This window comes from Aythya ferina (genome assembly GCF_964211825.1).
Source record: "Aythya ferina genome assembly, chromosome: 11".
Taxonomy (NCBI): Eukaryota; Metazoa; Chordata; class Aves; order Anseriformes; family Anatidae; genus Aythya; species Aythya ferina.
The window spans coordinates 2602323-2616127 of NC_140307.1; the positions used below are offsets into that span (position 1 = coordinate 2602323).

The following is a 13805-nucleotide window of genomic DNA, read 5'->3' on the forward strand; positions in this document are numbered from 1 at the left end:
ACCAAAGGAATGCTTTCTGGAAATGCCACGTACTTTCCATTTGGCTGTGTATCTCATGAAGGCAATCACACTGATAAAGGGCACACGAGTGCTTTAATTAACCCCTCTTTGCTCTCCTCCCTCTTGCAGGCTGCAGTTTTACAGCTCTGGAAAACACCTTCTGGCTGCTCAGTTCACATCAGTGGCCTTTGCTGAGCCAGGGGGCACTCCCCAGGCAGTGTAATTGGAAAGGGAAAGAATGGGAGATGTCCTCTGAGGGAGCAGAGTAAGGGCTGTCCATACATAATGGATGTGTGTTCGGACCAAGGAGCAGCCTGTCTCAAAGTCCACCATGGTCCTTATTTCAGATGCGTGTCACGAGCAGTGCCACAGCAGCACAGATCAAAGAGATGGAGCAGACATGGCAAGAAAGGGGGCGAGTGAATCAGCCTGGTGCAGCACTGCCTTCCTGGGGAGAGTGCGGGTCAGCGGGCCAGAGGTGGCTGTGCGAGATGCTAAGAAAAGCTGTTTAATCACAGCTGAGGACCTAATGCAGATCCTGCCTCAGCCAACGTGCATATTCCCTCTGATAGCAGTGGGGCTTTCTTTGAGTGCAACAGGCAGAAATGTAGAGAAACAGGTCTCATGTATGTGTATGCATGTCTATGCATATATGGTGTACATACACACATACACCCAGGTACATGCACTGCCCACACATATCCCGTGGACCTTCTCAGCCAGCAGGCGTTCTGCCTCGGTTCTGCCAAAGCCCAGGCTCCAGGTCTGTATTCTCTCCATCTGGAGGTGCAGGGAGCAGAACAAAGCCTGTTTTTTCACTGCTGACACATTTGCTCACGAGCTTCAAATATCAGTCTGTCAGGCTTTTTTGAAGAGATGATCATATCTGTTAAATGGACTGGGAGCCTAGTGATGAGGACGTTTCAGACCCTAACACCTTGTGCACAAGCAATTCTCATGGACATCGGGTTGACAGATCAGACTTTAGAGGTTGTGGTGCCAAGGAGAGGCAGCATCCACAGCTCTGCTGCGTGTTCCTGCTGTTTAATGCAGCCTAGCCCTGCTAGCATCAAGGAATGGCTTGCCTCTGCATTTTCTATTCAGTCTCTTGTTGCAGAACTGGAATTATTTGCCCCGTGACTAATCTCTCTTGCCATAGTCCAGCCTGCATTAAGCAATTGCAGACTCCAGCTCCAACTCCAAGCAAGTCAGAAGTCTTAAAACACCTACTGAGTTTAGAAAAGGTTGTTATGCTCATTAGCTTGAGTGGTGGATACAGTGGGCTGCAGACAAAACTGTTTTTATCTGTAATATGATTTCTCTTAACAGCAATGCAGAGACTGAACTTGTGATTTGCAGCACATCCTGAGTGGCTTAAGCTGTGTTTGTTCCAGGGGACCAAAGCCACAAAGTGATTCAGAGCTGACTTTGTGTTTTCTCAAAGCCAAGAGGTGCAGAAAAATATTTCCAGCTGAGACTCTGATTTCACCCCAGCACAAAATTTAGCTTCAAACTTAATCCTAAGCTTCCCTGATGTGTCAGATTCCCGGCCTGATGAGGCCACATGCTCCTTTTCCACATTAACTGCTTTTGCAGTTTATAAAATACTGTATCCATCATTCATTTCACCTCTTGAGAAATGCAATGAATACATAAAGCAGGTTATAAAAACACCTAAGTATAGGAGGCATAAAATATACCTGAAAACAGAAGTAAAGGGAATAGGCTGGGAAGTGTTTGTGGGGTCGGGCAGCCCTCCCATGGCAGCACCAGCCCCACCCGTGCCTTTCCCAGCAGGTGTGTGTTTATTTTTCTACAGCCACACTGAATTGAGAACGGAGCAGAAGTGTGGCAAGGTGCAGTTTTACAGCTTGCTGTGGGCAAGTACTGCCTGTTCCCAACTCCAAACAAAATTCAGGCTCACTCAGCAGCAGCCTGCCGGCCCAGAGGGTCTCAGCGATCAAGCTCAGAGCAGGACAGCGATCCCTGCTGCTGCAGAAGCCCATCCAGTGCCTGACATTTCCAGGAGGACTGGTAGAAACTCGCATGGAGCTGAGCTGATGAAATATGCTCAGAAAGTGGAGTCCTTCCCCTCTGAGACACCAACGGTGCTGGTTGATATTGCTGCATCCTCCCGGCAGCCCCAGGGCTCCAGCCTTCAGTCAGCCTTGACAGTCGCAAGGGGAACGTTTCTGTAAAGATCTGACAAGGATGCTCAGATCAGATGATTCTTGTACACGACTTGCCTGTGTGCACAGATTGACAGCGAACCATTCCCACGGCAACCCCTGCTTGATAAGTCAAAGTCTGCATGGTCCTTATTCTAACCACCGGTATCTTCTCACTAATGCCTGGTAGGTTACAAAGATGCTGTCCCGCAGGCTCGCTCCTATGCTTTGTGCTGCTTGCTTTGTCTCTGTGGTTGATATTTTGAAGTTACTGGGGAGGACTAGGTCATGGTCCTGAGCAAAGTTATTCATCCCTGACTTCTGCAACCTTGCTGGAGGCGTCCTGCATGTCCCCGACTGCTGCTGGGCCTTCCTGCTCCGGGGGTTCGCTCAGCCTGGCCAGGAGGAGGTGTGACCACCAGGGACGGCCGTCAGGAGCTCTGCAGCTGGGAAAGGGAGCACCAGGCCTGTGGATGGGAGCCAAGGGATGACTGAGCTTCACCCTCTGCACTCTGGATGCTGCCTTTGAAAAATCCAGGAGAGGAAAAAAGCACACAGGCAATACCCCTCTGTGCGAGAGCCTCCTCGCTGAGTGGTGGCAAACAAAGCAGAAGGTGCTCAAACATCTTTTTGGGTTGGTCACCCTTGGCCCGGAGGGAGAGAACCCCATCAAAGGGCACCAGCTGTGTACCACCAGCACCCTTCCTGTGCTCTGGGATGGAGACTGAGAATCAGAGCAAAGGTTTTTGTCTGATGTGCCAGTAACACACTGATTGTCTCATTTAGTGACTTACCTCATTTGGTAAAAGACAAAGCTGTCATGAAAAAAAGGTTTGGTGCAGCATCAATGGTGGTGACAGCTCTTTGTGCAGATACCAGAGGAAAAGCAAGGACAAATAGCTGGGAGACCTCTGGGATGTACTGTTTGCAGGGCTCTTTCACTAGCATAACTTCATTACTTTACAGGGAATTTCATGAGCCACAAAGACATTTCTGTCTCGGTAACCAAATTTGTGTTGATTTTGCTAGTCAATAAGGAATATCAGACTCTATAGTTAAAAAGATTTAAAGGCTTCCATTAGATTTTCCTTTGAACTGATTGATATCTAGGATAAATGTCAGTAGTGAACACAGAAAAGGTACCTGGCCCCTTCTGCCTCTGCAAGCAATGCCAAGCTCGTACGGCATTGTACAAGGCAGAGGTGTTTGCTTTCTGCTCTCTGACTTACTGCGTTTTCAGTCTGCTGTAGTCACTCAGGGACTATTGTCACATCCGATATTGAACTGTGCAAATTTATAACCAAAGCCATACAAAGTAATTTCGAAGGATGGTACGCAGCTTACAGTCTCAGGCTGCGAATTAAATAACATACTATCCACAGATGAAACAAAGCCTAAAATTAGTCACAGAGTAACATAACATGACTTGCAGACTGGGGTTTGGAAGGCTTTGTTTAGGCTTCTTTTCTCCACCTACCCTAGCGTTTCAGTAATGACCATTTCAGCAGACGTTTTTCCCTGCTCCTCTGATGGATAGCTGTTCTTGGTAATGAGCAGTACGCTGCTCCAGGAAAGCCCTCCCTCCCAGGGAAGCTCTTAAGTGTATGCATAATTTTAGGCAGGCACAGAATCCCCACTGAAGCTGAGTGCATGCTTACAGCTGAGGATGTGCTTAAGAGCCTCGCTAAATGAGGGCCTTGATGTACAATTTAGAGGAAAGACTATATGCTGCTCAGTAGTCAAAGCAATCCAATTTACATAAATATTTATTTCTTTTCCATTATATATCATTTTTATGCAGGTGCTTGTGGGATGGATAGACGTCAGAACACATACATAATGGAAAAAAGCTTCAAAGGTATGGTATCCAGTGCCTGCAGTCACCCTGCAAAGAGTGTGAGGAGGGTGTCGTAGAAGAGGTGAGCTAGGAGACCTGAGCACCCTGAAGAGTGGCCGTGCAGAGGCAGAGAGGGACAGAGCAATTGCAAAGGACGCTCAGCTGGCAGCACCCGACTCCCAGCCAGATGCCTGGGCCCCATGAATTATGGAGGCATTATGAATTATGGCTTCACGCGGCCGTAGGCTCCTGCCTCGGCAAAGCAGCTTAAAAAAAGGAGAGCTTTGCTGCAGGGACAGTGCAGGTGGAGCTGTCTGGCCAGCTCTTGTAGGACCTCGCAGCCATCCTACAAGGGCTTTCTGGTGGCAGTTGCTGCCGGTGCATTTCCCTGCCAGGTTGCAACTCCGTGAGGCTCCCAGCTATCGAGAAAAACAAACTGACCCTGCTGCGTGGCCTCCACAGATGAGATTTATAGCAGAGCTTGGGAAACGACCTCCCTCGGTACATTGACCAGCCACGAAGCAATTAATGGGCTCTGACTGGGGTTGGTCTAAAAAGGGAGCAAGGATGAGTCATGTGAACAAGGGCAGGGATTTTAGCTTTCAGTTGTCCTCCAGGTTCACATTCCAAACACTCCAGCTGTGCATGGACAACAGGAGCACTTGGCACAGCGCAAGCACTGGCGAGCTCGGCTCTGGCCCCAGTGCCGTAGCTTTGGGTCTCAGCCCCAAACAGGCTGGGGCTTGGCACACAGCTTGTGGCCCAGCAGGCGGAGCAGGGAGTCAGCCTCATTCAGGACAGGCAGTCTCACGGTGAGTGCTTTGAGCACTAATTCAAGGGTGCTGTGTCTGCACACAGCAGCTGGGGATGGCCCTCTGTCAGCTGAGTGGCAGATGCTGCCCAGCCTCTCTCAGCACCGTGCTTGGGCTGGTGTCAGCTGAGTGACGGTGAAAGTGGAACCTTCATCTGCAGCTGGGTGCGAGTGCCGTGGCCAAGGTGTTATGGAGCAAGACCTTTATCTGCCCCCAAAAGGATGCCAATGAATACAAAGCTGGTCGAAATTAAAAGTGATGATCTGTTGACAGCCAGGCCTAGAGCACACTAATCACTTCGTAGTCTGCTAAATAAGGTGATATACTACTAGGTAGAGCATGGCCTTACAACACAGCATCACTAAAAGAAACCAATAATCCATGACCAAGTCTTTCTCTGTAAAGCTAAATTTAAAATATCACAGGGGTTACGCATGTGTATTTGACTCAATCCAGGTTTCAGCTCTTTAATGATTCGAAAAATATATATATATCTTATTATATTGGAGCTAGTTGTTCTTTTCACAAGGAACTATTAATTTCAAGATTAGTTTAAACTAAATTACTGTATTTGCAAAGTTAAAAAAAAATGAACACATGCAGCCAGACCTCCCCCCGAGGAGACAGCCACACAGAGGGGCTGGGTACCAGTGGGACGGGGAGAAAACAGCACAGTGGGAGGGAACTGTGAAATGTGTTTTCTGCTGTTATGTAGTGTGTTTATTGTCCAGGATCTGAGCCGCTTGCTTTACATGCTTAGCTCCTTAACAATTCAAACGTCGGCCAAGAGGCCATGGCAAGAAAGTCAATGGGGCCAATGGGGCAGCAGCAAGGGCAAGGAGCCAGGGCCATGGGTGCACTGCTGCCTTCCCTGGGCTTTTGGCCACTCAGTGGGGTCTTCGTATTGTTGGCTACCTTAAGAAGCTGTTTGGGGAACAGTGTCCATGGGGATGAAAACCTTAGAAATGTGGTAACTAACGCAGCTTTTAGCCTGCTGTGTCAATGTCATAAAGAGAATAGGAGACGGGACCGTGTGGACGAGCGAGACCGCGCTGCTCCTGCTGCTGGGCGCAGCTCTCCTCGCCCTGCCAGCCCTGCATTGGCCCTGACTCACCCGAGAGATGGACAGAAAGCATCTGCTAGCCAGGTTATTCAAAGAAACACACAGTCCCAAAGAAACACAGGCTGAATGCCCCCATGCCTACCCCAAGCCCTGGGCCACATCGTGACAGCAGCTGAGCTGTCAGAGGGCTGTAAGAGCAGTTTTCCCTGTGCATGCTGCCCACTGATACCATTTCCAAGCTTTTCTTTGCAGATGAGTCCTTTTCTCTTTTTTTTTAATGATGAATACTGATGCACTAGTGGAATAATGTGACCTTAGGCAATAGCATTTTAAGGAAATAAAATCAGTGCCCTTTGCGTGATTCCCAGTGAAATCCCAGCAGCTAGAAGCACTAATGCACATAGAGGCTCAGGGCGTTGCTTGCTGTGAGTCACTTGCTTGTTGCACAGGAATGCGTCCCACAGCTGTGTCATGCTCACCCCAAAAGCAGAAGGAAGCTGTCACCGTGCTGCTGTCCTGGCAGCAGCGAGGGTTGGCCAGCCTAATGAGAGCAGCCAGCAAGGCAGGCTGCACTGAACGTCAGCCATAAATGCGATTAAAAAGTAGGAGAGCGTGTTCTACCTGTGTGCACCACATTTCCTTAGCGCTTCAGACATGAAAGCAGGGACTGAGGCTTGTCATTATTATGCCGGAAGATATTCAGGGCAAAAGAGAGCAAACCAGTCTATGGGAGGGACGAGTACATCTGAGTCCCTGGCAACAAAACCCAAAATCTGCTTCAAAGGTCTGGTGATCGGTATCCAGGCAACCCAGGAGACAGGGACTTGAGAATTAGAGCAGGTTCCCTGCCTCCCCCTGAGTAGGTGCCCGCAGCGGGATGGGTGCTGGTGGTGGTGGTCCCACTGGTGGTGGTCCCGCTGGTGTGGTCCTGTTGGTGGTGGTCCCAAGAGACCCCGCAGCCCCGGGTGGATGGGTGAGGGTTACTGAGTACATTTGAGCCAGCTTAAATTTTTAATTCATGACGTGAAATTTGACAACTGGTGCCAGAGTTTTTAATTATCCTACAGAGGGCTGCGGGGTGGTTCCCTGCATACCAGCGGCTTCCCCAGGGAGCTGGCGCTGCCCTCCAGGCCTTGCGCTGTCTGGGGGCCACCCACAGCCATACGCAGCCGTACACTTTTGTCACCTCCGGCCCTTCATCCCCTTCACACATCTACTCAGCAGCGTGACCTGAGGCAGAGCAGCAAGTCTGCAACAGCCTCCCTGCGCCCCATCCCAAACCCTGAGCTGGCGTACGAAAGGCTGTGCAGGGTCCCTTCACAGCACAGTGCACACAGCAGCGGGCAGGCAGAGCCGAGGCTTTGGCCATGGGCACCCCAAAGGCCCCGGGGCTGAGTCCTCCTCATCAGCCCCATCCCTGCAGCAGCGAGTCCTGTGCCAACGTTGGCCCTGGGAGCTCGCGGCTCCTCGCCCACGTGCGATGCTCGGTCCTTCCATGCACAGCGGGGCTGAAGACTGGGGACCAGTGCATCTAGCACAGGTATTTTGAGCCTAAGGGGTTCCGTTTTATTGTAGGATTTGTTAGTCTTTGTCTGTTGTCCCCTCACTTTTAACGCTAATGGATCCAGGACGGGGAGGAGAGGCACAGAGACGAGGTTTTTATAGGAGAAGCGATATCTTGTTGTCTGTCTATTTCTTAACCTGAATTTCTCTTTTTGTCTCCCATACTAGATAGCGGGGGCAGCTGGGATTGCAGCTATTTTGCAAGTCCCGCTATGTCACCGGGAGTATTTCATATATACCAGGATCTGCCTTTGTACTGTAACCCAGCACAAGAAAATGCCTCATCTTTCATTGCATCGCTCTAATTCTAAATTAATGGCACTGCCCAGCAGGATGCACACAGCAGCAATGGCACGTTCTTGAATGTCAATGTTAAGACTTATTTATTCTCTGTTGTTTTTATTATTATTGTTTAAAGCAAGCCTGGCCCTGGACCCGGCAGCAGGCTGGCATTCTCCAGCCAGGGTCACCGCCGGGGGACACCGGTGGCTGCCACTCTCTGCCCACTCGTTCTCCCCACATAGCGCCTCCTCCGTCTCCTTCTCCTGTTTCCCAGCCTAGGGGAGAGGAGCAGTAGATGCCCACAGCACTGGGGAAAAGCAAATCAAAAGCAAGGCTCAGCTGGAGGCTTGTCCCCGCTGCGGAAACCCAAGTGTTCCCCGTTAGCAGGAGCAGCCTCCTCCCAGTCCTAGTGGCAGAAGGGAACACAAAGAAATCGGTTTCTCCTCGTGCTGGTGAGCCCCAGGAACGGGAGCTTTCAGGGGACAGAGCGCACACGCTGCACTGATGCAGTTCTACACCTGCTGGAAATGTTTTGCTCTCAAACATAGGGCATTCGGTGCTGCCCAAAGCCCCCTGTCCCCCCCAGGCTGGCCCAGCCAGGCCCAGCGGATGCTGCCACCTGCGTCGGGCTGCGGGTCGGCGCGGCAGCGGGGCGGGATTGCAGCACAGCTCCTCAGGAACCAGGGGAGGGAGAGAAACGATGGCCACTGAAAGTTAAGTACTGCAGTAAATGGCAACTAGAACCTTTCACGGCAAAACCTTTGGTTTCGAGCAGGTTTCCATTGCTTTCCTGCTAAGAGACTTGTGGATGCAGTGGTTTGGACACCCCAGAGCACAAGCGTCGGGTGTCTGTGCTGGATGCTTCAAGGATCTTCCTCACCCCTGCCCCTTCTCCCCACCCTGCCCCTCCTGCAGAGGTTGAGGTGTGACCCTCCGAGGAAAGCTAACAGTCCCACCCCGTCTTGTTTTGCAGACTACATGAAGGAGTCTGTGTGCAGCTCCAGCACTTGTTCTCTGAACAGCAGTGAAAACCCATACGCCACCATTAAAGACCCCCCCATTTTAACATGCAAACACTCCGAGAGCAGCTACGTGGAAATGAAATCGCCTGGTCACAGGGAATCCCCATATTCAGAAATGCCCACTTCGTCCACAGCCAACAAAAACATCTACGAAGTTGGTAAGTGGGGGGCGCTACGTGGCGGCAGCAGCAAGGTGCTCAGCTCTGAGCTGTTCATTCCAACCCTTGGTGGTTTTACTGCAGACGATTTTTTTTCCTTTCCTGAGACAAGTGGTGTGGACTTGGCATGGCGCAGGGAGGCGCTGGCTTGGGGGTGCATTATTGGGTTGATTTGGGGAGCACAATGTTGGCAGGGACCTGTGCTGTGACCGTGGACGTGAGCGTGGGACCACACCAGAGAGCTCCTCCAGCCCCAGCAGTGAAGGGCTTCAGCCCCCTGCTCCTGTTTTCATTTTAAACTGCTGCAAAGTCCAGTTGCATGATTTTGCAGGAAGTATTGGACTTTGGAAGACGTTGCTTGTGGGACTTTGGGAGCTCCCTGCCTTGGAGCTGTTTGGTCTCTCCCATGCAATATCCATAAAGCTGCAACGGGAACAGAGGGTTTGGGAAGCTGCTGTTCTGTGCTTGTGCCAAAACGCATGAGTAGAGTAATTACAGCCCCAGGAGCGCTGCTGGGTGCCATAACACATTTTTCCTTGCTTTCCCAGAGCCCACCGTCAGCGTGGTCCAAGACGCCCGTGGCCGGAGTGCCAGTTACCTCCAAAACCCATACGACCTGCCTAGGAACAGTCACATTCCTAGTCACTACGACCTCCTCCCCGTGAGGCACAGCCCGACGCACGGGCCATCTTGGGACAAGCAGTCTTAAAGGGATGGACTTCACTGTGCTGTAACACAAACTTTGAGGAAGCAAAAGAGAAGACAATCCTTTTCTGTGCTGCAGGATGCTGACGTGACTGCAGACTTACGCAAGGACCTAACGTAATAAAACATCAGCTTGGGCCAGCTGCTGCTGCATGATGTTATTTAAAAAGACATTTTTTTATATGGGTCACAGGAACTAATAAGTACCTTCTCCAGGTGTCACTGGAGTGCGTCATGCCAGGAAAGTGTTCACATGCTCCAGGCAAAGGCTCTCCATGGTGTGTATTCTAACCCTGGCTTTGCTGTAAAATACAACACAAAAACACGCTAAGTAGAAGGACTTAGAGACGTACATTTCTACCAGCTGTATAAAAAAAAAAAAAAAAAGAACTTGTACTGTTAGGAACAAGGTGGCTAGGAATACGCTGAGATATATTTTACATCTTTGTCATGGAAATGGACATTGTTCCGAACGAAAGCAGGGAAGCTTCTCATTTCACTGTCTGGAAACCTCATTTACTGCCATCACCATACACATCCTGCACAGCTCATGCTTGGACCTTAGCGCTGAAACGTTCATCTTTACATTCAGTACCAGGCTATTTGAGTAGAGGAAACCTACATCCTGTGCAGGTTTTAAAAGGTAACAATGTCCAGTCGATGTCTTCAGTTTAAACAAAGAATCTCATACCCAGCTTACCACACTTTTAACAAGCTACACATACTTTGACCAGTACAGTGATGCTTTAATTCTCCTTATACAGCTTCAGTTTTCTTAGATAAATGCACTAGCTTTGTCAGGCAGCCTAAACTGCTGCACCTCCATTTACTTCCCTGGGACACTGCAGGTTTGCACAGGCTAACCCCTGGTTTGGTTTCCTTTCCTAATGCTAGGACACGTCGGCTTCTCTAGGCCATCTTTACAAACCACCCCATTGTGATTCACCTGACAGCATGCCATTTATGACACCCTTTAATTTGATGTGCATTACCATGTAGTGCAACTTTATTTGTTGATGATTCTACCTGAAACATCATTAAATTGAGCTGAAACTGGGTTTTCTTTTTCAGCAGCTGTTTGTGAAATAATTATCACGGGGTTGACTTATGGTAAAGCTTTGGACTAAGCCACAATGATTTTTTTATTTTATTTTTTGTGTGTGTGATCCTTATTGACCTAGAAAGTAGAATACTTGCCGTTAAGCAGTTCCTTGTAGATTTTGAGCATGAAGTAGTATTGATTCTAAGTATGTAATTTTATTAGGCAAACGTGGAAGTAGCAAGATGATTGCCTCTGAAATATAAAAAAAAAAAAATATTCTGTTGCACATTCACCAGTCTGATGGAAGCAGAAGAGAACGAAACCAACACCAAGCAGTTTGCTCAAAGCATGATCGCTCGCGCAGCTGCTGCTGCAGGGGACTCTCCGAGGAGCCTCCCAGCTCGGAGGCAGTGGCTGCAACTCAGCTCCAAGTCCAACGGGGCCACGGATCACTGGGAGTGCCCCAGGCCGGGTGGTGCTGAGCCCACACAGTGCCCCTGGATGCTCATCTCAGGGTGCAGGAGCCCTGGCACTGCTCTGCTGCAGGAGCTGGGACGCCGTGGGGTGGTCGGGTTGGCTCTGAACCCCTCTGTGCAAAGCAGGAGCTTGGCAGCGAGACAGCTGAGCTGAGCCCACAGATCCCCCCAGGCTTGCAGAGCAGCAGATTTTCAGTATTTACATGAATGCTGCATGTGTGCATGGGGGCGATGACTGATCAGCAATAGCAATTTTATTTTCCAGGAAAGCCTTATTTGAGATGTAACTAGACAATTATTTTGTAGAGCCAGTAGGGATATATTTTGCATACGTGTATGGAAAGACTTACCTCAAAAATAGCAAGGGAAAGGCAGTTTGATAAGGAATCCTCTGGTTAGAGACCTACCGTGACATCGAGCACAAACAGTCTCAGCTGCCAGCCTGACCAATGTCTGTGTGTGTGTTGCTGTAAAGTTTGGGATGAGAGAGCAGAGATGGGCTCAGATGTGTTTGTTTTTTTTCAAAGCTGGAGTTTCAAACCAAATGCAACAATGTGCATAGAGCTTCATAGGAGAAAGAAAACAACAAAAACAACAACAAAGCAAGTACCTTCTTGTATATTAGCATTAGCTTAGAAAATAGGCACCAAAATGGCAATACTTTTTTAAGGCAAGACAGATTTGTAATATATTTGTTCACTGTGCGAAGGTATTCTACCTTGTACAAAATAAATTGAATTTCTCTCAATGTGCATTTCTCAAACTTGCTCATTTTGCAGACCAAAACTTCCAACCCGTGCTCAGGCCCACGTTCTCCACACACCAGTGCTGCAAGGGGCTGTCCACTCCTGCAGGGAAAGCCCCAGAAGCATCAGCCTTCCACACCAGAGGCTGGTTGCTCTGTTGCAGGACTCCTCAGAAAGCCCCATGGTGTAATTTGGACTGCAGCTTTGAAGTCATTTTGAGTAAGGCTCAGCTTTAAAAAGAAAATAGCTGGAAAATCAGGCATCTTCTCACAATTCTGGTAGGGCTGCTTCCAGAGGTTAACCTTAGAAGGTCTGAGTGACACCGGGGTGATGCAGAGCTCACACACCTCCGGCGAGGCGAGTGCCAGCTGCAGGTCTCCCCACAACACGTCTCAGCGCTCAGTGACAGCAGTAGGATGCAGTGGGATGGGCACAGGAGGACACTGATCAGCAGTGACCCTGCTGCAGCCGGCAGCGATGAGACCGGGCACGCTGCAGCCACCTCAGCACCCAGCTGCTCCCGCCAAGCCTGATCAATAAACCATGAGCATGGATTTGCAGCTGAAACACCTTCAGAGCTGATGACTCCGAGGCAGTGCAGCAGACCGCTACACGTTGAAGCTTTTTCAATATTTGCGCTTCATATTTCTAAAAATCTTGTTAACTAAAGCCCAGCATGTAATCCTCTTACCTGACAAGCCACACTCAATAAGCTATTAAAGTCTGGAAACTCATCAGGTTTGAACTGATAGAAAAAGTAATTCTAGTTTAATAAAAATGTCTTTAAATCAGAACAATTCCATGTCCATTCTGCTTAAGAGTCAGAGCCTCAGCTCCCATCACGCAGGAGCCACCGACACCCACCAAGCAGCTTCAGGACAGGTAAGGCTGGGGCTTTCAAATATGTAAATGAGAGTAAAAGCTCTTGGCAAGTAAAGCCAATTTTGCACCATTACGCACAGCTCCCAGAAACTCAGAAAGCTCATTTCAGTGCCCAAAAGCAATATTAAAATCAGTCGCCTCCTATTAGCAGAGAAGAGACATTTCAGTACGTAAGTAATGCCAATTACAGCAGAGATGATTAACCAGCAGCTTAGCAGGAGCAATGCCTGGCAGGTCAGTGTCCAGACGGAGCAGCGCCTTGCCCTGTCTGCCCAAACACAAAGGCTTTACTAGGTAAGGAGCTGCATCTGAGTACGTGCTCAATTTAATTATACTTCAGAAGTCAATATATTGTTTATGAAGGCTTTACGAACAATTGAATGAAAACTTTGAATTCCACGTTGCAGCAGTTTGCAATTACAGAACCAGTTTTTGCAAGGCATTTCGAAGGATTTCTAATTGTAAAGTTCTAATGACAATAAAGAAGAGTTCTTACTTGGTCTATCAGCACGTCCAGCCACGTCACAGCTTCAGGACTTGAACGCAGCCCAGGCTGTCCCGAGGCAAGGAAGCACGAGCACGCACAGCGACACCGCGTGGGGCAGGGGCCTGCAGCTGGGGTCCGTGCTCCTCCAGGCTCCGCTGTGCTCGCGTTTACCGCAGGAGGAAGCGCCGTGCATAAAGCCATGTGAAATCCACGCCTGAGTCAGGCTGTCCGACGAAGTGAATGGGAAAGGGGAGCAAAGTGAACCTCACCCTACATTTCCAGTTGACAAATTTAGAAGCTGGCTGCCCTGGTAATTTGGTTAATTCCAAAACACCCTCCTGTCTGGCCAAAGAAAGTACTCTGAGAACAGTTCCCACAGCGAGCAGGGGCTCCATCTTACACCTCCAGCTCAGACTCCTGTGATAAATAAGAAGGCCCCAAAATTTCAGGCTGTTTCAGGCATCCCACCCCAGCCACACCAGCGCTGCCACACGCTCTGCAGGCGACTTCCCCCCAGGGCTGTGGGGGCACCGTGCACAGATGAGCTATATCAGCCACTCAA

General features: G+C 49.6%; 1 protein-coding gene across 7 annotated transcripts in view; it reads left to right on the top strand.

Moving 5' to 3' along the window:
- MEGF11 (multiple EGF like domains 11) overlaps positions 1-11876 on the top strand; it is a 283958-nt gene extending 272082 nt beyond the window's left edge. For 4 of the 7 annotated variants that reach the window (XM_084532754.1, XM_084532749.1, XM_084532751.1 and 1 more), the window contains 3 exons: positions 3970-4026; positions 8699-8905; positions 9454-11876. In XM_084532754.1, coding sequence (XP_084388880.1) covers positions 3970-4026; positions 8699-8905; positions 9454-9614 — 425 coding nt within the window. In that variant the 3' untranslated portion in view covers positions 9615-11876. Of the gene's footprint in view, positions 1-3969; positions 4027-7611; positions 8029-8698; positions 8906-9453 lie in introns of those variants that run through there. The other 3 variants (XR_014696988.1, XM_084532753.1, XM_084532752.1) reach the window with 3 other exon arrangements.
- The last annotated feature ends 1929 nt before the right edge of the window (positions 11877-13805 follow it).